This window comes from Sarcophilus harrisii, chromosome 2 (genome assembly GCF_902635505.1).
Source record: "Sarcophilus harrisii chromosome 2, mSarHar1.11, whole genome shotgun sequence".
NCBI classification, from domain to species: domain Eukaryota; kingdom Metazoa; phylum Chordata; class Mammalia; order Dasyuromorphia; family Dasyuridae; genus Sarcophilus; species Sarcophilus harrisii.
In genome coordinates this window covers 82,204,197-82,230,970 of record NC_045427.1, presented here as the reverse complement: position 1 = coordinate 82,230,970, position 26,774 = coordinate 82,204,197, and the positions used below count along the sequence as shown (strand labels likewise).

Here is a 26,774-nt window from a genome sequence, read left to right as displayed (position 1 = left end):
TATAAGAATTTCTTACCCTTTATTCTCCCTGCACACTGTTCAAATTCACATTTTTGAGAGTGGGAATAAGTATATACTAAATAGTTTCAAATATAACCGACTTATATAATACACTTTTTTTTTTATGCTTTCAAACTGTTCAATATACATTATCTCTTTTGACCTTCACAACCTTGTGAGTTAAGTGTTACAGATATTCTTATTTTACTGATGAGAAAACTGAGGCTAAGAAAAGATAATTTGCCCAGAGTCAGAGGGCTTATAGTGGAGGCAGGAGTTGAACTTGGGTGTTTCTATCTGCAAGTCTAACACTATCATTTTGGCACTTAGAATAGCAGAGACTCATGAAATGTTTGCAGGCATAATAGAAATCATTTTAAAGTTATTAATGTGATCACTGAGAATGTTTTATGATCCAATTTCTTTGTCTTCCATGTATCTAATTCTTAATTTCTGTTTGGGAAATTTTTATAAAATAGATACTTACTAAAGAGAATTTGGGCAGAAATACAACGAATGTATTTTCAGTGTACTTTTGGGTAATTGCTTTACTGCTCTATAAATCCTAAAGGAGGTTCTTAAAGGGCAAACACACCAATGCTGTCAAATTACTGAGAAGTAAATATCAAAATATTTCCTTCTTAACCTTATTAGGTTCTTAAAACTTAGTTACACTTGAAATGTGTAATAGCAAAAAAAAAATCATTTATGAAAATAAGCATGATAGTATTCCAATTATTTTAAAAGAATGCTATTGGGTTCATATAATCAGATAAACTTATTTTGCTTCCTAATCTGAATAAGAACACCAGGTGTTAAATTTTGAATATCAGACTGTTATGTAAAACTAATCATTCTCTGGACAATATCCTATAGATTATCATTCTGTCCCAGTATGGGTATAAGGATATATGTTTAAACCAACATATAAAACTTCTATTTGTCAAATCCCTCTTTGGTAGAAGGGTATCAATTCCCCTTCATCCGCCCCTTGCTTTTATTATTAGTTTTTAAAGTTATCCTAGCTGCTCAAGGTTAAAAGGAAAAGCAACTCTGATGTTCATGTAGCACAAGCTCTGGGAGAAAAGATAGGAAAGTAAGCTAACAAACTCACTATGTGGGTATGATCAAAAAACCCAAAGATATTTCATTTTCATTTATGATAATTTGATCATAATTTCTCATTCATTTAACAACTTTGTTGATGATTCTAGTGTGTAATATTTTATATGATAGATATCCGTTGTTTGTGATATTAAAATCCACTGAGGTAATTTTCACTGCACTTTGACATCTGAGTTCAAGTCTCAGCTCTGCTCTTAACACTACCAAGGTGACTTTTGGTTAAGCCACTCACCTTTCTGAGCTTCTCTTTTGTAAACACAGAGATAATAATACTTCCTACAGGAAAAGGAAGCATACTATAATACAAGGGTCCTCAAACTTTTTAAATAAGGGGCCAGTTCACTGTCCCTCAGACTGTTGGAGGGCCAGACTATAGTAAAAACAAAAACTTTGTTTTGTGGGGCTTTAAATAAAGAAACTTCATGGCCCTGGGTAAGGGAGATAATCGTCCTCAGCTGCCATATCTGGCCCACGGGCATAGTTTGAGGACTCCTGCTATAATATGTCAAGTGCTATATTAATGTAAATCTTATTTTACAGGGGAAGAAATTGAAATTCAAGGTATTAACTCTTACAGGCACTACTTGAAAGAAAAAGAATTTTATTGTTATCAAGAATTTTATAGTTGCAGAAAGACCTGAAAAATACCTTCCACCAACTGGCTTATACACGTTGTGGAAAGTAAGGGAAAACAAATATCCGTGATTAAATGTAAGCTTTAAATACTAGTATCCTTGGTTTGAACTTTCTGAATAGTTTGGGAAAGAGAATTCAAATTTAAATGCAGGACAAAGCAAATTAAAATATGAAAATATCTTAATATTCTAAATTAAATCCCATTCTGGAAGCTAAAAAAAAAAGGTGCATCTTGTTTCATAAGCGTAGCCATATTTTGGAATATTTCAGATTTACTGACATTCAATATCAACACAAATTTACTTAGTATCCAATTTTAAAGCAAATTATCAACAAGATAACCAATAATATGCTGTACTTATTAATGAGATTGCTACACTGTTAAGTGTCACAGAATGTTAAAGCTAAAAAGGCCTTGCACATGAAATCATCTAAGCACATGCCCTTCATTTTATAGATGAGTAAGAAAAGAGAAATGATTTGCCCTTAGTCACAGTTCTTAGATGATATAAGGACTGAAACTCAGGTTTGTTGAGTTTCATTTTTCCATTATATTGTTTTCTTCCCCAGAAAGACTGGGGAATTAGAAATATTTATTACAGTAACCTTTATTACCAAAAATTTAACTCTAATTTTGAAGTTACAAATACTTGGGTCCTATTAACATATATAAATATTTGCCTTAGTTGATTAAGCCAAATGTTTAATTTGTTAGAAACACTATAAAATGGGACTCCCCCTAAAGGTCAAACAAGACATTGTCTATTAATATATCTGGGAAAATACCCTCTAAAAGCTCCATGGTAGTAACATATTCCTAAGAGGAGGACATTTCTCGTTTTTATTCTGAATTCATTTAGCAGAACATCAGGCTTATTTACTTGATAGGGACCTTGCTTGCACTTACAGCTTTTTTTTATGCCAAATGTGATGAATCACTGTTAAAATTAACACACGTAGCTATTTGTCTATATGCTTAAGTGTAGCTGGTTTTAAAAATCCTTGCAAAGTAGATTATTTGAAATAGAATACAGTGGGTTTAAGTTTACATGAAAAAACCCAAGGGCGTGTGAAGAAAAAATGTTCACAAATTTTGACAAGTCCAATGGTTTTTGTGACTATTATCAAATTTTAGCTCCTAACACTTTCTATTCTAGCTGTGTAATGATGGGTAAGTCATCTTACCAATGGCACCTCAGCTTCCTCATCTGTAAAATGAGGGTAATAAAATTTGCATTATACTGCATAGCTTTTGTTTTGTTTTGAGGGGGAAAATACTTTGTAAAGCAAAAAGTGCTACATAAATTGTGAGTTACTAATTCTATTATTACTTAAGCAAAACTTTCATCACCAATTCTCTGGGTTTAACATTTCATAGAACTCTACTCAAGACATTTATAGAAGTCAAAAAAAATAAGGCAAATTCTTTAAGAAGCTATTTGGAAATCTGGCATGTAAAAAAAATATATCAGCATTTATCATTCCTTCTGAGGTTAGATTAGCTCCTTGATAATATTAAATTATACTGAAGTGCTTCCTTATTATATCCCTCAACATGGAACATTGTTAGCATTAAATTCCAGTGGGGTATAAACTCTTTTTTCATGTAAAGATCTATTATCTGAAATTATTGTAAACAAATAACAACAACAGTAATAATAATACCATAATTTATATAGTACCTCACAAACAGTATTATCTGATCCCCAAAATAACCTTCAAAATAATCATCATCTTAATTTTACACAGCTGAAGAAACTGAAATTCAAATAGTATGTTGGCCCACAGTGACTAAGTAAGCAAAATAGCATATCAGCAGTAGCTAAATTCACCCTCCTCCCTCCCCCAACTTCCTTGGAGGTATATGTGGTGGGTGTAGCAGTGATCCATGCCTATGAAAATCTGTTAGTCCTTTTATTTAATCTCATAACCCTGACTGCAACATGTTTTCATAACTCAGTAATTTGAAGAAACAAGATAGAATTTAATTGATATTTCAATCTGTTATGTAATTGATGAATTTCATCAAGGATAATCTGTTGCTTTACTTCAGCAGTGGGGATGATCCAGTAACCTTAAGGGTCATGATGATCTGTCTGTTCATTGGTGATCCTGTCTTGTTATTTAATATTTAAAAAATAGTATTTATGAAACATACAAGAAGCAAAATGTAGCTGGTCAACACTAAGGTATGCCCACTCCCCATCCTTTTTTTTAAGATCAAAAACTTGATAATAAATATATCATGTTCTATCTGCAAACATCCTGATATATAATTCAGGAAAATAAAATCAAAATTCTTCGGTTTTAGTATTTTAATCTATTTTAACTTAATTTTTTTTAACTATCATAAGAATGAATACATATTCCCACAACTCATATCCTTCTGTGTCCATGAACCACTGTCCTTTACTAACCATGAAGCAACAATGGTAGTACCCAGGTAACTGCCAGGGTGGAGAGGTGTGAGAGATCAAACTATAGTAAAATATACATAACTTCAATTTTTATATGGAAAACAAAAGTTAGGTTGACTTTCCCAACAAAACCAGAGAGCTATGTTCTCCTCAAAGTACATTCAAATTTATATTTGCTTCATTAATCACAATGCTTCAGTTATCATTTCTTTTATAATTACTAATTCCTTCCTAGTCAAATGCTAAATATACCTTATTTATAAGAATTCTATCTGAATGTTCTCATAAAGGAATTAAAGAATTAAAAGTAACTGTGGTTAATGTAATAAGGCTCATCAAAAAAGGCTTAAAAATGTGAAATATATTCAATCAGGTGCTAGAAAAAAAGTTCATCAAAGACTTGTCTGCAAAAAAATTAAAATCTAAATCCTCAGAGCATGACTGAACTTTTTGTAAGCATCATATTGTTCTCTGTAAGAATTCATTGTTCTCTGGGAAATGATGAGCAGGATACTCTCAGAAAAAAAAAAAACAAAACCAAAACCAAAAACACCTAGAAAATCCTCCATGAGCAAAGTGAACTATACTATATACAAAGTAATGACAATGTTCTGGAATGACCAGCTGCAAATGACTTAGTTATTCTCAGTAGTATAATCATCCACAATTACTCTGAAGGACTTATAAAATCCTATCCATACCCAGAGAAGAAACTGATCATGACAGATTGAAGCATTCTCTATTTCTCTCTTTTAAATCTAATTTTTCTTGAGAGTTTTTATTTTCATTAGGGGATTTATATTTTCTTTCACAACTTCACTTTTGTAGAAATATTTTGCATAATTTCACATGTGATTTCTTAATTGTGGGTAGGGATAAGGAATGGAACCTAGAACTCAAAAATCTTAAAAACAAATGTTTAAAAAAATTTTTTTTGAATGTAACTAGGGAAAAACATTAAATAAATAAGAAAAGAATCACATTCTAAATGTAATATTCTCCCTGGAGTTGATAAATATAAATGATTAGAAAATATAAGGTTACATGATATTGACATGATATTTTCCATCAAAACAAATGGCTGAGATTTTATATTAAATGATATCTAATTAATTTTTGAAATCACATCTAGGTAAATTAAACCTTAACTCCACTGGCAATATAAAGCAGTTTAACTGAAAAAAAGATGAGACGATAATTCACTGAAGCAACAACAAAAATTAAGCTATTGTACAAATTAACAGATAAATTTGCAGGAGATTCACGGAAAATGCACGTTTCCTCAATGGCTAATTTTAATTTGTGTTGTTTTTCCCTCAGTTATAGAAAGAAAGGTAAAAATGGGTCTCTGGTAATCTAAAAATAAAAAAGAAGAATCTCATTTATTTCCTCTCAACAGCTTCACTTTCCCAAAGTTTAAATTTTATCTTTCAAAATAAATGAACAGAAGATTTGAACCCAAAGATTTGTTTTCCCCATTTCTCGAAAAAAAAAGAAAAAAGCTTTTAAGCTCAGATTTAAATTGATAAGTGTCAATAAGGAACAATATATGTGAGGTTATCAATGTTAGTTTATGCTGTTTTTTATTTTGCCCTCTCTTCCCCAAATCCTAGGACTTTTGTCAGCAATCAGTATTCATTTAAGGAGCACTTTTTACTCTTTCAGAGAACCTTTATAAATAAGTCCCCAACTGTATAATTTTGTGGGAAATGTGTATGCCCGAAAGAAAATTGCATTTCAGATATTCTTTCTTTTTGCAACCCCAGCATGAATTCAGGCTATCCTATCAAAGCTGAGCAGGTATCTGGTTGCTGAGGAAATGTTGGGATAATCTACTCAATGAGAATGTAAATTTATAACCCCAATGTCAAGTGCTTTGTGTAGAAAATGATAGCCACACAATCATGTAAAGAATACATGGAAATATATGATTAAATGACATATGCATATGTAACAAAAAAAAATGTTGAACACAGGAAAATAAAATCATAATATCACACCTAGAGTTTACTTTAAGAGATTCTTCTGAGAATCCTCATTCAAAATAATTCAAGGTTCTGCAAATGTATTTACAACTTGCAGTCTCACAGAAATACAATGAGACTCATGAAATTATTTGATAATGTTGGATAATAGTTATAAATGCTAATATGCTAATGAGAAAACGAGAGGTGGCACAGACACACATACAAAAAATGCTAGATGTCAAATAATAAGACTTAATGAAACTAACATTAATTCATTTCAATAAAATTTCCTATTGTACTGAAATACCTCAGCATATAATAAAGCCTCATAAAGGCCCAGGGTCAATCCTGTAGCACTCACCTTATAGGGTAAAAGTGCCTCTTAATAGGACCTCTTGGAAAGGATACAAACCAAGTTTATACTGAACTTCATGGAAAACAGTATTGTAGAGAGGTTATAATATATATTTCAATAAGTTGATTAAGTTAAAATTAGAATAGACAAAAAAAAGTTCTTAAAAAATTAAACCAAATAAAGGCTGTAGACAAGAAATGATGTTTATTGCAAACAAACAAAAAACCAAAAAGAAAACAAAACAAAACAAAAAACAAAAACAAAAACAAAACAAAACAAAAAAAAAAAAAACAGAAAAATGATCAGAAGCACAGCACATATAGTTAAGAATTTAAAAGCATCTTACATTCTGCCCTAATGGCAGCACAATTAATAGGGACAAAGGGTCGTCTTGCTGCCTGCCGCAGCCGGAGGGTATTTTTGCAGACCTGGCGAGCAAGTTTGGTCAAACATGTAGTATGAAGGAAGAAAGCTTGGCGGGTCTTCACAGATGACTTTGGACTTCCAGTGTTTCGGACTGGCATTCCCTGTGTGGCCTGACGTGACATGTGACCTCTAACACGGGGGTCCTACAGAAACCAGAAATCAAAAATCACCTAAAGTAATAAAACCCAACATCATTTTCATCATGTATAAACATAAATGTACCTTGATGCATTCATTAAGACATGGAGATGACTCAACAGTTTGTCCCTAAAACCAGGTGTGGGGCAAGAATACCACATGGATTTTATGTGTTTATAATGCTCAAGATGCCAAGATGCTGAAGTGGAAAAAGCAAAAATAAATTGAAGACTCACTGAGAGGGCTAATCTCATGTTATCAACTTTAGTATTGAGGGATTCCCTGAGGCAGAAACAGAAGAAAATATTTTCTTTACTACTAGAGATAGGGTCTAATATAGTTTGACATTTTCAATCTAACAAAATTTAGCCACACTGACATTTCAATTACTCATGCCACAAGATTAAGGTCCTGTCATTTTGTACTTTTTTTTTTTCACAGAGCCAAGACAGTCTAAAAGCAAGACAGATTAAAAAAAGATGTTCCCGTACATTCATCTTGCCTTTTTAGTACTTCTCATTTTTCAACAGCAGTTAATAACTTCTTCATTAGAATGTGTTTTCCAAATAAACCATTTTTCTGTGAAGAAAATCACTTGCTGTATTTTCATCTATATCTTGCTATATTTCAAGGATCCATAATTTTATGAATATGGATATGCTCCTTACCAACAAAGACTACAATTCTGCTCTTCTTTAAGTATATGATGTTTATGAATTCTTGGAACTAAGAAAAAACTGTAAAAAACTGTATTACCTAGTAGTCAACCATCTGATGATGAGCCTCAGGAAGCTTAGATAAGCTTAACTCCAGATTATTGACTTGACATAATTTTGAAAGGTCAGTATGTGAAGTCTTTGAAACTTGGTGGAACTTGACAGAAGTTGTGTTCTGATGGTATAGCACAAGAGAACCTATGGTTCCCTGGGGAGATCCTAAATGGCTTTAGTGAAAAATAATTTAACGTTTTATGCATGATGGAATTATTTTACTGTAACCAAAAAAACCTTAATTGGGCAAAAACAATAGAAAAAAAGAGGAGAGCTAATACTTCACTCACTGTTCTATAGGCTGAGAACTACTACAAAATTTCAATGAATTTTGCTTTTGGTGAGCAGAGGGAAGATCTGTGCAAAGACTGGTCCCAATATTTTTAATAATGTCTAATTTGATAATAAATGATTAATGCAATTAATGATGCAAAGATGTTAAAATGTTATGTTAACCTTAAGATTTCTATTTTACCACACACTGTGATCAATATATTATATATCCTGCCTTCCTACCTACTGTATGGAAACCTTTTAATGAACTCCTAAACATCAAATCCCATGGTCTTAATTGTTGAATTCTCATCCAACCTTTAAAACCTAACTCAAATGCTATTTTTCTCCATGAAATCTCTTCATCAACCTAATATTTATATTTCACTGTAGAATATCACATAGTACACTACTTTGTAATTTTCTAAGACATGTTTTACAGTAATCTCTGTGTATACCTGGTTTCTCTACTAGATTGGACTATGTCTTATCTCATTTAACAGCTACCCTTGACATTAACAATCTGTTTCACACTCAAGGTGCTTAATAGATATTTATTTACTGAAAAAATTTTCAAACTTAATTTTTTGTTTACCAAGAGAAACTGAGACATTGAGAAATATCCTTCACTAAGCATCAAACCCTTAAAAACCCCAACAAGGCCTATTGTATACATACCTCTGTGGTTGGGTTGGGTGATAGCTTCTCTTCTTCTGTCTGTGTAGGCATTTTCAGGCCACCATATTTTTTCCAATACAGCCAACAGGTTGCACATAATCTACATTGCATGTTAGGTGGCCCCCAAGAGTACCATTGGTGAGATTGTGTGGCTAAGAATAAGAAAATAATGTAGTTAAATTTCTAGCCAATATCAATAAAAATACCCTATGGCAGAATTTCAAAGACTTTTTTTGTTTGTGATGTCATTTATTTTTCCTTTCATTTTTATAACCCATTAAGAAGTATAAATTCAATATATACATTCACACATTTTAATAAAAGTTCACAAAAAAACATTTTTATAGTAAGTTCACTTTCTAGTATACTTTAGAGGTTATTAAATAAGCAATCCTCTGTATTAGTGTGCCTTTTTTAAAAAGATAAATTATAGAAACTTAATTATAGAAAACAATAAGCAATCATACTGATTAGATGAAATTAATTCTTTATAAAGACAGTCAATTATGCTATCTATTATCTACATGAATAGAGGAAGAACACCACAAATAAGACAATAATCACAATAATTATCATACTTAATTTAAATATGGATGTGATTTATATTTTCAGAAATTACAACTCAAAATTATGAAGGCATTTTGTGAAAACTTAAAATGGGAAGTCAGGCTTATTTCTGCCTATTACCTAATAACGTTGGAAATCAAAGTTATTTTTCTCTCAAGTATATCAACATATTTACTTTACTAATTTAACCATCTATGGTTCATAACACTTTTTCTTGGATCAGAACTGAACCTGAATCTGAATCTAGATACAGGAGAGTGAATTTTAAACATCTCTCAATTGCCGCCTTAAGGATGAAAGAGTATATAATAGGTAGTAACTTCAAAAGAGTAAAAGCAAAGTAATATTGCTCTATTTCTTCTCTCTCTAGATATTTGATTGTGATATGCTGCAGATCAAATAAAAAAAATTTTTCAAAAATCTGTCATCCTGAAATAAATCCTGCCAATACCATTTCAAACAACCAGAAAAAAATACCACTTACTTCTGCCATCTTCTGGAAAGCTCCTGATAAGATTGAATGTGACAGAGCATTGTGGCACTCCCTTTCCCAAAATAAATTGTAGTTCTCACATTATCTACAGCAGTCAATGTCAAAGTCAGAAGAATATCAATTTCTAACAGCTAGTAAGCTGACCAAATTTTCTAAAATCAAAGTACAAGTACAATTGCATATATTTAATAGAACCTAAAAGACTTAAGTCTCCTGCGAGCTGATGTTAAGTATTACCAGAGCAACATGGTCTCATTCATACCTTATGATACTTCACTCAATGTTCTTAGTAAATATAGAATACCCTATAGCTTCCTATTAATGTTGACCTTAACAAGTCCCTTCAGTACTCACTGTAGCAGCTCTCACAGGCTCGTCCTATCAGTGCACTCTGGGGTTGATATGGGGTTCCCACAGCTCCATTCACAGTGTTGGGTTTGCCATTGCTGCCAGATATTTGGTTGGGATTTGGTTTGTTGCTTTAAATAAAATTTAAAGTGATAAATTATTTCTGTAATATTTTCCCCCAGCAGTTTCAGTTATCAATCCAAACAGTACCTATTATGTAAATTCACATTACCCAAAATGACTTTACCCAAAGAATTCTGACAGAAATCCACATTCTAAAAAAACAGCCATGTTAACTTTACTGTGCAACATGGTGGTCTCTCCCACACATCAAAAAAAACATTAAAAATACATGTGTAGAGAGACCACTGTCACTGCCACTAGTCAGATTAAGGCTTGAGATCTCTGGTGCCACAATGAGTGAAAACCTTTGCTCCATTTCTCCTATATTCTAGGTGTTCAGCTATCACCTGTTTTCTTTCTGTCCATGCTTGGGTACCATATGTGTCCGTTCCTAGCCTCCCGGTATTGCCAGATCTCTCTAGTCTGTGTCCATGTCAAATCCCCATGTGTCTGTACCCCACATGTTTTTCATCTTGGTTCTGGCCCCTGCATGTTTCTCTGTCCCCAGTCCAACACATCCTTGAAACATCTGATACTCCCCCTTCCTCCATGGGCACATGCACCCCTTCCTGACTCTCTCCACATATATATGTGGATATAGATAGGCGCATATATATATATATATATATATATATATACACATATAATTCATATTACATAAAGATTACTTTACATAGAGATCTGAGGAACAGTCCATTTACATAAAGCAAGATTATTAACTTAGAGATCTGAGGAACAGTCCATTTACATAAAGCAAAAATCATCTATAATTGCTTTACTACTTTGCATGTAAAAACACTAAAATGCTAAAAAAAAATCAACAAAAACATTTATGACATTATATGTTATACATATAAATATATTTCCATATATACATATATAATATAATATAGATTTATATATATGGAAAAAATGAATCTGATGTAAACAAAGAGCTGAATTGCAACTGGAAGACACTGATCTTGACACACATTGCCCAAGAAATATTAATAAAAGCTTCCCAATCTTTCTCTTCCTGACAAACCCAGTAGAACAGGATTCAGACTTCTAAAAACAATGGGGGTTCATTTCCTTGGAATTCAAAAGAATGAGCAAAAACTCTAAGCGCCTTTCTCCTTGCATTTGTGGGTGCTCACTTTGCCTTCCCACTATCCCCCTGAATGTCCAACCATAAATTTGGTTTCTCAGTAAGATGATTAAAATCTCACAAAGTAAATATAAAGAACAAGTTTGGATTGGTTCAAAGAACTGTTCTTCATTCTATTATTGATTCTCTATGAAACCTCTAAATAAATCATTTAGCTTCTATATCCTTTGAGTTTCTTCCTTTATAAATTAGAGTTAAATGTGCCACTAATTGGTATCAAGAGGTATTCTGAAGAGAAAAAAATAAGTCTTAAAGGCAAATTTAAACATGAAAATGAATTAAACATAGTTTTATCTAAACTTTTCATAGTATTGAATTTGTCAGTTGAAAATACACAAAGAAAAAAAAAAGTAAATATACAAAGAAAAACCTAGTGATTTAGCAGTTCAGATTGAAAGAACTGACATGTAATTACATTTCTGTATAATAATAATGTGTAATATAAAAAATGTATTACAAATAGTAGGAAATGGTTACCCCATGAAGTTATATTGACTGCTGTGCTATCAGATTTTTTTCTTGAAAAATTGAAAATATTATGGGTTGAAAATAAGTTAAAACAAATTAAGTATACTATTGATACATTTCAGCAAAGTATTACGGAAAAGCATAAAGTCAGTTTTGTAACCATATGGAATGCTACTTGGACTTTAATATAGATAGTAATGATTTAAGACTAAAAATAATGTTGAAGAATGAAGTTTCTTGTCAAAGATCTATTATTCATTTTGAAGTTCAGGGATATAAAGAATAACTGTCACAGTACACATAAATGAATTTTTTCTCACCAGATTCTAAAAGTAAATGCAAACAAACAAAAAAAAAATATATATATATATATATATATAACTTACTTTATAAGAGATATCATGTAGCTTTGATAAAGTGAATTAATAATGAAAAGAAATATCTCATGGTAGGGTTCTTAGATCTTAGCATAACTATGATCATATATTAATTTGATCAGCATAAAAATCTATTTATACAAATATGTAAAGTACATTTTTTAAAGTAACTTCAAAAAAAAAAAAATGGTCAAAGGATATGAACAGACAATTCTCAGATGAAGAAATTGAAACTATTTCTAGTCATATGAAAAGATGCTCCAAGTCACTATTAATCAGAGAAATGCAAATTAAGACAACTCTAAGATACCACTACACACCTGTCAGATTGGCTAAGATGACAGGAAAAAATAATGATTGTTGGAGGGGATGTGGGAAAACTGGGACATTGATTCATTGTTGGTGGAGTTGTGAACGAATCCAACCATTTTGGAGAGTAGTTTGGAACTATGCTCAAAAAGTTATCAAACTGTGCATACCCTTTGATCCAGCAGTGTTACTACTGGGATTATATCCCAAAGAGATTATAAAGAAGGGAAAGAGACCTGTATGAGCACGAATGTTTGTGGCAGCCCTTTTTGTAGTGGCTAGAAACTGGAAACTGAATGGATGTCCATCAGTTGGAGAATGGCTGAATAAATTGTGGTATATGAAAATTATGGAATATTACTGTTCTGTAAGAAATGACCAACAGGATGATTTCAGAAAGGCCTGGAGAGACTTACACGAACTGATGCTAAGTGAAATGAGCAGGACCAGGAGATCATTATATACTTCAACAACAATACTAGATGATGACCAGTCCTGATGGATCAGGCCATCCTCAGCAACGAGATCAACCAAATCATTTCTAATGGAGCAGTAATGAACTGAACTAGCTATACCCAGAAAAAGAACTCTGGGAGATGACTAAAAACCATTACATTGAATTCCCAGTCCCTATATTTATGCACACCTGCATCTTTGATTTCCTTCACAAGCTAATTGTACAATAATTCAGAGTCTGATTCTTTTTGTACAGCAAAATAATGTTTTGGTCATGTATACTTATTGTGTATCTAAGTTATATTTTAATATATTTAACATCTACTGGTCATCCTGCCATTTAGGGGAGGGGGTGGGGGGGTAAGAGGTGAAAAATTGGAACAAGAGGTTTGGCAATTGTTAATGCTGTAAAGTTACCCATGTATATATCCTGTAAATTAAAGACTATTAAATAAAAAAAAAAAAGAAAAAAAAAAAATAAAGTAACTTCAAAGAAAATACAAAATAGTGAACAATAATCTGTTATGGTTTCCCAAAAATCTTCCTCTGAAGTTGTAAATTCAGCATTATTGCAAAATAGGTGAAAAAGATTCAAAACATTCATACAGAAATCATATTATATGCACTTTTCTTCGGCAAGAGATTGTTATCTGGGAAAAATATGAAGACTCTTAATTGTTTGACCGAACATCCCAGATGATCATAAAATTTGCATACGGTCTGATGAATAAGTCAAATTCTAAAATTCATGAATCACAGAAGCATTTTAATCACAAGATATACTGTAAAATATAAATATAAACAAAAGTTGATTTGTGGGACAAATATCACATTGAATCTTTGAATGGTAATATTTGGCCTGTAAACTTTTGTAAAGAAGAATAAAACTAGTGTTATTAGTTTTGAAAAAAAGATTACTATGAAAGATCATAATTCATTCTTTATGAGCCCACCTGTTCTTAAAAGTATGTATTAAATAATATATCTAAATTTAATTACCAAAAGACTCAGTACAATACAAAATGAAAACAAATGTAGCACTCAGCTCACAAAACAATAATCTCTATGTGAGACTGTCACATTTCTTTTGCTTCTCTCCAAGTGCCTGAATAGAACTCAAAAACATATTGAATGTATTGATTGAATGAGCAAACCAAAGTCTAGAATATTTTAAAATACAGAATACTTTAAGATGGGAACAACCCTAAATTGCAGCATATGGGGGAAAAAAAAAACTTTTATTTTCATTGGATGACACTATAAAAGAGGAATAGAAATAGACTCGTGTAAAGGAAAATATCTGGAGAGTAACACCAAAGTGAAATGAGGTAGAAAGAATTCGTTAGTTAGATTTTTTTCACCTTATAATAATTAGCAATCAACAAATATTTTAAGTATCTATTTTATGCAGGCATTTCTGCCTTATCTGCTTCTGTATGTCATGTAAATTAAGCTTCATTCTCTAAGAAAAGACAGAGTCCAATGTGCAGAAATATGGAGGCACGTATTAAGAGTACAACCTTAAATTGAAAACAGGATGGATAGATATTATTATATTCTTCTCCTACATCTCAGAAATAGACAGTCTGCAATATCAGTTACCCAAGGGAGCAATGAAAAAGAGAACAGTAAACTGTGGATATTTCTTGAGGCTAATATGGAGGATAAAGATGATTATGCAGTCATCTACAAAGTACATGCTACATTTGTGTTTCTTCTACCATATAACACTTAGGAATGTACAAAGAACAAAATTATCTTTTCCTAGATGAAGAAAATGGAAGGGCCACAGGTTACCCAAAAGTTCTGTAAAAGAAAGGAAGTGGAATTTCAAGAAGAAATCAGAAGAAAAAAAGATTCAACACAAAAGGAATTCTCTTTTCTGTCAGGAGGTGGAAGAATATACAAATGTAACAGAGAAAAAGAAAGGAATATGAAATGCATGACATTTTTCAATAGGCATGGGAAGCTCATTTTGTAGGGCAGGGAACTGCACTGTTGCTGGAATAAATAACAATGACATTTATAAAATACTTTAACATTGCACTTGAACCTCCATAAAAAGAAATTGCAATATATATGGCAGCAGATACTGCTCCTAGTAGTGAGAGTGATTTAAAAAGCAAGAGCACTGAAGTGGCTAGTTACTAAACCGACAAACATGATAAAAACTGTATTATATTCTCAGGGCATACATCTGGAATAAAACACTGAGATTCTCAAGAATTAGTAAACCTGATTATCCCTGCCCACTTTTTATGACTTATATTGGAACAAATTATATTGCCAAAAGGAATCTAGAAAATACTGCTAAGAATATTGTTTCCTGGGAAAAAAATTGAAGACCCTATTTTCATTGCTCTTGTCAATTGAAAGTAAGGAACTTAGAAGATAAAGGTAGATTTTGAAAAAGAACAGTCAACTAAGAATTTAGCTTATGATAAGAAAATTTGGATTTCTAGAGCATGGCTTAAAATATATTTATGTAACACTCTTGGCTGTGGCCATGTAATAAGGGTGAATAAAAACATAATTGTCCAGAAACTTGTGAGTTATTAAGATGAATAGAAGATTTTAAAATTAAACAAGAAAAGGAGGGAGAAAAAGCTAACCACATAGATCTGACAATCTAGCTATCAGAAAGTACTAAGTCCCACAACAATATCCAAAGGATAATCAGCAATAAAACTCTAACTCAGATGACTATATGCAAAGTAATAAAGGGGGTGAACCAGAAAATGTTACATTAAAAAAATTACTTGCCAAGTATTGATGTGATAAAGTGGAATATATAAGTAACCCAAAACATAATCAGGAGCTGGAAGGGACTTATTGAACTATATTATTAATAAGAAATATATGTGTCTGAGGAGGGGAAAATGGTGGGGAACATCTTATTAAAAACTAATGGAGAGAGAAAGAGAAGTGATATAGTCATGGATTTATCTCGCGTATAGTGCCTGGCACATAACAGGCATTTAATAAATGCTTGCTAACTACTCATTTGATTCATAGTACAAGAGTAGAAGGAAGAATTTGAGAAATAGGTCCCAAAGCTAGTATGGAAGCATCTTACAGTCACAGAATACTTCAACTATCTAGTCCTTTGCTGGAAGTCCATCATTGCCAAAAGCAGAGCAGTAGATAAATTTGTAATCTGACTTTATGCCAATTTAATTCTTCAAAAGGTAGAGGAAGCAATCAATCAACTCTGTATGTGTGCATGTGTGCAGAGCATGGAGTGGAGGAATAATTACAATATAGTTTAAGGCATTAGCAGTTGGAGAAATCAGAAAAGGTTTAATAGTACCTCTGCTTAATCTTGAAGAAATCAATGAATTCTAATAAGGCACTGCTACAAAGGAATGGTTAGTAAAGTAGAAATAGGAGCTTTAAGGGTAAATGACCAATGTATTCATAACTGACTGTGGTAATCTCACTTAGATCAAGAGACAGGATTTTAGTAAAGATGTAGTAGAAGGATAGTTAGGATCCACTGATCTAATATTTTGAAGGGGAAGTTACTCTTAAAAGCAATAAAGGCTTCTGTAGGTGAAGTCAAAAGACTGAGAGTAGAGAACCCTCCCAACATTCCTTTCCAAACAACTTTCAAGAATTCTGGAATAGCAGAGCCAACAAAAGATCAGAGTGAAACATCCTTCCTACCCAAGATGTTATAGCAAGTTAGAAAAAGAAATCTGTGACATGAGAGTAGAAGCTGATCAGGAATCCCCAAGGATGAAATATCATTTTCCAGTAGTGGGATTAAGTGGTGAAGACAGAAGAAGCAACAGTTTCAGGACCTCCCAAGGCAGAGATGGTAAGGGGACAGAGACTACAGAAGTTTCCTGTTGTTATCACTGGATGCAAGACCAAATGATGTTTGGCAACTTCACTGCTTATACCCACTTCTGAGTAGCAGGAAGAAGTACTTTCAGTCAAGAAGGAATGGAAACTCAAGAGGAATGTACTACAAATTAGAATTGGGAGGTTTTTGCATCACGTCCAACAAATTAGCAACTTTAAAAAGAAGATGAAAAACAAGAAATAACCTAAGACTGTGAGACTGGTAGGACAAGCAGAGTGATACTTTCTTGGTGCCACACTGTGAATTAATCCAATCATTTTAGACAACAATTGGTACTTTGTGATACATTACTAAATATTTATTCCAAAAAGACAAAAGATGAGGGGGAAAGGTCCCAAACCTACCAAAAAACTTGTAGCAATAATTTTTATGGCAGTAAAGAAATTAGAAAAAGGTGAACTTCCACTGAGTGGGGAATACTTGAATAAATTATGGCATATGAAAACAGTCAATTATTTTTACACAGCAGGAAAGAATGAACATTAAGAATTCAGAGAACAACAGGGAAATTTATATTCACTAAGGCTTACTGGAAAAAAAAATAAAGAACTAAGATAAATTTTATACACAGTGACTTCAATAACATAACACAAAAAGTAATACAGAGGACAATAGAATTAAAACGGAAGCAATAATGAGTCATCTACAGGATTGAGGAAGCATATTCCCTCTCTAGAAAGGTAATGGACTATAGGGGTGGAATAAGGCACATGCTACCGGACATAAGCAATGTGCTGTAGTTTTGTTTTGCTTAATTGTAGAAGGATAGTGAGGTTTTTTGGTGAAGGGTGGGGGATCGTAATGGGAAATGACAACAATGTTTTTTAAAAAATGTTTTAAAAAAAATCGACAGGCTGAAGGATTCATTGTATCAAATGAGATGAAACTAATGGAGACAAATATAAACTCTTATACTTGGTTTCAAGAAATAGTTTCACAAGTAAAGGACAAAGGAGATATGACCAGATATGAACTGCAATCGGATGACTATAGAAAGTTATACATCTGCCCCTCTTCCCCCCAAAAAAATTCAGACTGTATTAAATGAGGCACAGTGTCAAGAATGAAAAAAATGATTCCATTATATTCTGTACTGTTATCTAGTTACCTTTTAGGAAGCACATAGAGTTGAAATGCTTCCAAAAGAGGGCAATAAGAAAAACGAAGGAATTAAAAAACATGACAAGGAAAGGTTTTGTGCATATTTAGCCTGGCGGAGTCTTAGGGGAACAGGATAGCTTTGAGTATCAGAAGGGCTACATTAGAAGGAGAATTAGATTTCATTTTCTTGGCCTCAAAGAACTTAATTTGGAACAAAAAGTGGAAAATACAAGGAAATAGATTTAGGGTTGATACAAATGAAAGTTTCCTAAAAATCAGAAATTTACAAAAAAATGAATGGATTGCCAAGAGTTCTTTCTCACTGGAGTTCTTCAAACAAAAACTAGCAATGATGTAGAAGGGATTCTTAGTCAGATACATGTTGAACTGTATTTTCTTAAAGGTCTCTTCATACTTTTAGAATCTTGAAGATTTTTATTATGTTGATGAGGAAAATATTGGATAATTACAATACAGATATCAAATACTTTACAAAAACCATGAAATATTCATTCTAAATAGGGTGACAAATGAAAAGATGAGAGCAAAATCTGCACAGCCTACACCATCAACAAAAAAGCACACCCACAATTTACAAACTTCAGAAGCTACAACTTAATAAAAACCACCCACTTCATACATGTATGCTTTCACAACTGTATTTTCTGACACATCAATGTGACTGCAGCAAAATCCACTACATAGTTCCCCCTGCCTCTCATATTTGTCCACTTTAGTTTCTCTGACTATTAGGCTTTTTGGTCCTATTGAGCCCATTTTTGCAGTCTAATATAAAGCAGACTTCTTTTACTGAATAGGAAACTATGGAAGAAAGAGGTCCAGTGATTTAATTGAGGTTGAACTACAAAAAAAGGCATTGTTTGCACTGACATCAGCTTTTAAAATTCATAAGAATTGAGTACTTACTAAGTTGGAATATAAACCTGTTTCAATTTGCTTTCAGCTTCAGCAGCTTTCAGTCGTTTCTAATTAAAATAACAGAGAGAATATTTTACATACAATACATAAGAATTAGGCTATTTCCTTTTATTCTTAAAAATTACAAGTTATTTAAACCAAGCACCAATAGCCAAAGCAGCTTTGATTTTATATCCAAATAGGAATTTTTCAAAGGATATATTTAAAGATTAAATTTGTTACAAAATTTGTTATAAAACAACAAATTTTAAGAAAAAACACCAAAATATTACCAATATTACTAAGGAAATGAAATAAATTATGTAAGTGAAGATATGAAGTATACTACATCATATTTCCATATAAATGTTAAAAGCACCATTAAAACAATAAAAAAATAAAGACAAGGAAAATCTGTGGGGTCATAGTCATTTCACAATAAATGTGGTTTGGCAAAGAAAATACAAAGGACCAAGAAAAGGAGATGCCTTATTATGACCTAGAGAAACCAAGACCTAGAGAAAACGAAGATGTGTCAAATGTTTCTCAAGGTTTTTTGTTTGTTTGTTTTTGTTTGTTTTGTTTTTTTCCTAAAAGGAAAGATCAAGAGCTAAGGACTAGTTTCTGCCCAAAATGAAATTCCAATGACAGACACAACAATTATATTTTCCTCTAGTATCTCTTCTCAAGAGGTACACTTTTTTCAATTACACACATACAGATTAACTAAAATTACTTCTGAAGCTTATAAACAGTTATAAAATTATCACAGGATAACAAATCACTAAATCAAGTTAATTTTTTTTGTCTTGTAGATCCTCTTAATGCCAAAATGATAGGATTACCTGTTGTACATATCTATCAGTAGTTTTCCACATGTAATAATATTCAATGATGCTAGTCAATGACTTCCATGGGAGCTGAAAAATAAATATTTTAAAATTTAATAAAACTCAAAAACTTAAGCTACTATATACTCCCATAAAAACCTCTTCTTTAAAATAATAAAATTAGTAATTTTATATAGGGAAGATACATTTTAGATAATTAAGACTAAAGAAAACCAAACCATAATCCTCTGGCTATGAAATAAAGGAAAAAACATTGGATTTTAAGTCTGCGAATGGAGATTCAAATCTTGGCTCTGCTATTTACTATCTGATAATTGGGCAAGTAACTTAACTTTTCTGGGTCTCCATTTCTTCATTTATAAAACTAGAGGAATGGTGTATTACATGATGTCTAAATTCTCTTTCAATTCCAAACCCTATGATCATATTTCCAAACATAACTTAAACTGAATAAGATTCAAATTGTTAGACCCAATAGATGTCAAGTTACATTCAGTTCATTTTTATCTCAGACCATATTCAATATTCTGTCTTCCAGATGGTTTATAAAAGGCTGCTAAGTGACACACACTTAATGGTCTTTTAATAAACATATTACAGGGGCAGCTAGGTAGGCACAGTAGATAGAGTACCAGTCCTGAAGTCAGGAGGACTTGAGTTCAAATATGATCTTAGAAACTTAATGCTTCCTAGTTGTGTGATCCTGGGCAAGTCACTTAACCCCAACTTCCTCAGCAAAAGAAAAAAAAAAGAAAGAAAAAGAAAACATATTATAGTCCTACATGAAATAATGATCTATCACATGAGAAACATAACAGAAGTAGTCAAAAAGAAGTAATGCATTAAAAAAAAATACTTGTTGAATGGATAAAGAATGCTGATTTACAAAATTGAAGTGTAGTTTGGAAATAGGAAACTGGTTCATTGCTTTATAATTACTCTAATTTGGAAGAAAAAATATGTGCTTAAATTAATATTTTCTTTAAATACTCAAACATAATGTACCTCATAGTGTCTAGTTTAATAACCATGCACTACAGAAAAGGGGCATATCTACAAAAAGTACCCGTAGTTCAATGAAGAAATCTGATTATTTACAGAAATAATGACTAACATAAAATAGACATTTTCCTTTAGCTATAGAATTGGAAAACAAATGAACCAATTCTTGAAGGACAGTACAATTAATTTTTACATCTACTTTTTATAGAAGTGCCCCTTAGGAATAATGAGCAGTATTTAAACATGGGAATAATAATAATTATATACAATAACAGTATATATAATATATAACTATAGTAATTATATATTATAATAATATGTAATAATAATAATAATTATTATTATTAGTTTGCCAAATGCAGAGGCAATTTATATGGTCACTATCCCCCCAGAAAAATCACACTGAATACACAATAGCATATGAAAATACAGTTCATTTTTAAACAACTAAAATAAAATTGAAAAGTTACTTTTGGAAATTTCTTCTAAGCCTCAAATATGAACTTCTAATTTTTAAGTAACAATTTAAAATATAACATAAAATATCAAAATTGTATAAGACAGTATATCTAAAGAACTGCAGAGTCACACAAGCACTTACACAAATTAATCTGTTTCTTCATATGTGAAATGAAGAGATTGAACTAAATGACACCATCATAAGACCATTCTATATAAAACTCTGATATGATTCTAAATGAAGCTATGTATCAGAAAAGCCATGCTATTAGTTAAGCAATCAGAACGATATTATGAGTAAGAGATAAAAATCACATAACTGAACAGTTGAAAGATTAGAATACAGAAAATATGATTAAAGTCATCATATCCTAATTTTATAGTTGGATAATTAGGAAGTACTAAGACTTTGCCCAAAGGCCACAGAGAATATCTTTACTGAAATTAGTATTAGAACTCAAGGACCTCCAGACCTATTCCTTTTATTAGTAGTCATTCCCTTAAAATGGGCATAACAGCTTTAGCTGAAAGACATGATCAAATTTTCTCATCCTGATAGATTAATGTTCACAGCATAGCTGAAAGATAAAAATTAAAACATGAGCTTTAAAGATAAATGCTTTAAAATATTCATGTCAAATGCTGTGCTTATGTCACAATTTAATTTAATCGTTTTTTTTAAAGTCTTATAATTTTCTACTTACAAAGTCCTGACGTATATCATTGAAGTCTTTTCCATATTTTTCCAAAGCTTCTTCAAATAGGCTAGCTTCAGAAGCAGACCATTCTTCCATTTCATCTCTACATAAAACAGGTCCTCCAAGTGGTACGAGAACACTAATTGCACTGCTTAAATCATAGCTGTGTCTGTATAATGTGTCCATAGCATGGAACTAAAGAGAATAAGAAATAGAAACAAGAAAGCTCAGAATTATTACCAAATATCAAAGGTTATTAAGGAATATTCACAATGACAAAGTTAATGAACAACAATGTATCCAGGATAGCATTTTTCAACTTTTAAGAAAATTGTTTTTTCCAATTATATATAAAAACAATTTTTAACATTCTTTTAAAAAAATTTAGCTTCACATTCTCTCCCCTTTTCTCCTCCCCCCTTGATTGAGAAGGCAAACAATTTGATATAAATTATACATTTACTCTCATGCAAAACATATTTCCATATTAATCATATTGTGAGAGAAAATAGACACCTCCCACAAAAAAAAAAAAAAAATCACCAAAAAAATAAAGTATAGTGTGCTTTGATCAATCTTCATCCAGGTTCCTTCTCTGAAGGTGGATAGCATTTTTCAACATCAGGACTTTGGAATTGGAGGATAGCATTTTTAAAACCATGAGAATAAAGGTGACTTACTGAAAATAAAGATGACTAAATATTCATTTTCAGAAATATGTACTATTAAATAATTAAATTAGTTACATTACACAAATAAATGTAAGATAGCCTATCTGAATATAGGCTAATCAATCTTATTTGTAATTAAATGAATGGATCTATTATCTCAATGGAGGCAATGGCGTCCTATGAAATAGCATGCAAACCATCCATGAGCACTTATCATTTATTTCCTCTCAAAATGCTGGAGGACAGGAGGGGAAGGGAATATTCTCCTAATATTCAATAGTATCAGTGAAGCACACAGGTCACTTGTTCTTTCCATATGACTGGCTGATTTTCTTTTTTCTCTTAGATATTTCTTTTATTCCATTAATTTGGTTCTTCTTAATTCCTTTTTTGTAAATCATTGCTCATGGCAACTTTAAACCTTTTCATTACCTTCTAGGTATCACACACAATTCTTCAGACCCCCGCCATTAAAAAAATGCTCTTCCTATAGGCAAATTTTAGGGGAATCATTCAAAAACAACATATATAAGCAGCATGTAAAATAGGTAGACTTGGATGGATTATAATCTACATCTCTTTGTTGGAAGGAATATTCCATTCACATATGTCCATGAATAACTGAGTATTCAAAATAATTAAAGATTATAGAATCTGGCTCAGTAGAATAAATAAATCCTTGCCAACACAGGACACAGCTCAATTAACTTTTTAAAAATAGTCTGCCAAAGCCAAAATCAAAAATTCTCTTACAAATATCTTTTAAAAGGCTTTGTTGATTTGGAATTTTCTCTTTCAGTTTCTTAAGTTGAATCATACACTGGACAAGCTATAAGGAAAAGGATCCACTAATATATAATTAATGGAAATTTTCTGGAAAAATTGAAATTATGGGGAAAAAAGTAACTCAACTGTTTATACCCAGTGATTCTGCTACTGGGCACACACACCAAGGCAGTCAAAGACAGAAAGAAAGATGCCATATGCAACAAAATATTTATAGCACCAGTTTTTGTGGAAGAAAAAAAAAACAACCCAGGAAACAAAGTTGGTGCTCAATAATTAAAAAGTGATGTTTAACCTGAGATTCAGGGATATGATAGAGATATGATAGCTATCTTCAAGTACTTGAATATCTACCGCATGAAGGTTTATTCTATATACCTCCAAAAGGCAAATCCAGGCGCAAAGGTGGAAAGTATAGAAAGAAAAATTTTAAGCTTGAGGTCAGGAAAATCTTTCTAATAACTGACTGTTCAAAAGTAGAATGGGTTGTCTTGGGATCAAATCCATTAACATTTACTAAGTACCTAATATGTGCTAGACACTATGCCATGGGAAACAGAGGGGAATACAAAAATGGGGCAAAGGATAGTCAAGGAGTTTACAATCTAATGGTGGAAATAACACATCAACAAATATATACACACACATACATACATACATACATACATAAAACAAGTTATACACAGGATAAATAGGAAGTGAATAAAAGAGAAAAGTACCAGAATTAAAAACAGTTAGGGAAGGCTTCTTACAGAAGGTGAAATTTTAATTGGAACTATCAGGCATGAAGCATGGCCAGAGAGAATGCCTGGAGTTGAAAGACATCTTGTTCATAAAACAAATAGCCAGTGTCCTTGGATCAAAGAAAATATGTTGAACTATGAGGTGTAGGATAAGACCTTGAAAGATAGGGTTCCATTTTAAGCCCTTTAGCAAGGACTAGATGATCACCTGTCAAATTTGTTATAGTGATGATTCCTATCAGGTATGAATTAGATGAGATGGCCCTAAAGTCTCTTCTGACTTCAAAATTTTGTGATTCTATGAATGGTAAAAATAACAAAATCTTTTGAAACAATATGTGACAATATGAAAATTAAATGTACAAATGTACATAAACAACCAAAATGATTGTTGCAAAATTAGAAACATGATTCCAAAGAACAGATAAGAGAAGAGTTAACTACACTACTCTATAACAGTTGGAAGTACTAAGATGTATTTCATGTAGCTGATTTTTTGGTCTTTTCCTCTTTTTTGTTCTTTTAAGAAATGTGTCATTTGTGATATAACATTTTTCTCTGGGACAAAGAAGAGAAAATACAGGGAGAAATTCTAGTAATGAAAAAATATGAATTAAAAACTTATTTTTAAAAATTGTTGGGCAGCAAAATGACAACAGTTGGAGAAAATGTGGAAAACTTGAGAAACTCACAAATTAGTAAAGTGAATTCATCTAATCATTCTGGAGAGCAATTTGGAACAATGCCTAAAGGGATGTGAAAATGGAGAATATTCTTTGACCCAGCAACATCACTATAAGATCTGTACCCCAAGGAGATCAAAGGGAAAAATCCTAAGTATTTATAGCAGCTTATTTTATGCTAGCAAAAAATTGGAAATTGAAGGAATACCAGTCAACTGGGGAATGGCTGAACAAGTTGTGATATACAATTGTGATGGAATACTACTGTGCTATAAGAAATGATCAGCAGGAAACCTTCAGAAAAATGTGAGATGATTTACATGAATGGATGCAAAATGAAATGAGCAGAGGCAGGAGAATACTGTACACAGTAATAGCAAATCAAATGGTAACCAACTACCATTTTCAGCAATTCAGTCAACTATTTTCAGCAATACCAATTTAATAATACCTAAAACAATTTCAAAGGACTTAAGTTGAAAAATGCTATCTACTCCCAAAGAAAGAACTTATAGTGTTTGAATACAGACCTGAATACATACTTTGATAGTTTTTTTTTTTTTTTTTTGCTTTATTATTCTTGGTGTTTTTGGTCTGCATTCTCTTTTACAATATGGCTAAGATAGAAACATTTTGCATGACTGAATACAATCTATATCAAATTGCTTGCCTTATCAAGGAGAAGATAAGGAAGAATTTGAAACTCAAAATTTTAGAAAATTAATGTTAAAATTTTTGTTTACATTAAGAGAAAAAATAAGATTAAAATAATATTAATTTTTTTTTTTAAGTTTCATGGTAACAGGATGATTTCAGAAAGGCCTGGAGAGACTTACACGAACTGATGCTGAGTGAAATGAGCAGGACCAGGAGATCATTATATACTTCAACAACAATACTATATGATGACCAGTTCTGATGGATCAGGCCATCCTCAGCAACGAGATCAACCAAATCATTTCTAATGGAGTAGTAATGAACTGAACTAGCTATGCCCAGAAAAAGAACTCTGGGAGATGACTAAAAACCATTACATTGAATTCCCAATCCCTATTTTTATGCACACCTGCATTTTTGATTTCCTTCACAAGCTAATTGTACAATATTTCAGAGTCTGATTCTTTTTGTACAGCAAAATAACGTTTTGGTCATGTATACTTATTGTGTATCTAAGTTATATTTTAATATATTTAACATCTACTGGTCATCCTGCCATCTAGGGGAGGGGGTGGGGGGGTAAGAGGTGAAAAATTGGAACAAGAGGTTTGGCAATTGTTAATGCTGTAAAAGTTACCCATGTATATATCCTGTAAATAAAAGGCTATTAAATTAAAAAAAAAAAAAAAAGAACCAAAAAAAAAAAAGTTTCATGGTAAACTAGGACTATGAGAATGTACTTTCTAATACATCTACTTCTTTGAAGACCTGAGAGACTCTGGGGTATGGAATACTACAGATGGTGCCATATTTTTATTAATATCTTGGCCAGTTTTGCACAATTGTTTAACTCCACCCTATATCTTTTTATTCTTTGTTCTAATGAATGGAGTTTTGGAAGGAAGAGAAAGGGTGCACTGGGAGAGTTAGATCACATAAAAAGAAAAAATAGAAAGGCATGGAAAAACTTGCACAAAATGATGAAGAACAGAATGAGCAGAACCAAGAGAAGATCGTTTGCAATAAGAGCAATATTGTTTTAAGAATGACTTTGAAGAACTTAGTCATTTTGACAGCTAGAAATACACAAATAAAAATACAGGACATATGAAGAAAGATGGTACCTACATCCAGAGAAAGAAGTGATAAACAGATGTATGTATAGAATAATTTTACATTTATATATATACACCCACATATCTATTTGTGTCTAATGGTAGTTATCTCTAAGGCAGAAAGAGGAAATGGAATTTACATTAAAACT

The 26,774-nt window shown here is 31.9% G+C and overlaps 1 protein-coding gene across 2 annotated transcripts in view; it reads right to left on the bottom strand.

Moving 5' to 3' along the window:
- The window catches only part of MTA3 (metastasis associated 1 family member 3), a 171,907-nt gene that overhangs the window by 20,450 nt on the left and 124,683 nt on the right, over nucleotides 1–26,774 (bottom strand). The window contains exons 9-14 of one of the 2 annotated variants that reach the window (XM_031950410.1): nucleotides 21,977–22,165; nucleotides 19,806–19,880; nucleotides 18,970–19,028; nucleotides 10,200–10,324; nucleotides 8,786–8,937; nucleotides 6,847–7,069 (exon numbers count right to left, since the gene is read on the bottom strand). In XM_031950410.1, coding sequence (XP_031806270.1) covers nucleotides 6,847–7,069; nucleotides 8,786–8,937; nucleotides 10,200–10,324; nucleotides 18,970–19,028; nucleotides 19,806–19,880; nucleotides 21,977–22,165 — 823 coding nt within the window. The remainder of the gene's footprint in view (nucleotides 1–6,846; nucleotides 7,070–8,785; nucleotides 8,938–10,199; nucleotides 10,325–18,969; nucleotides 19,029–19,805; nucleotides 19,881–21,976; nucleotides 22,166–26,774) is intronic. The other variant, XM_031950411.1, reaches the window with a different exon arrangement.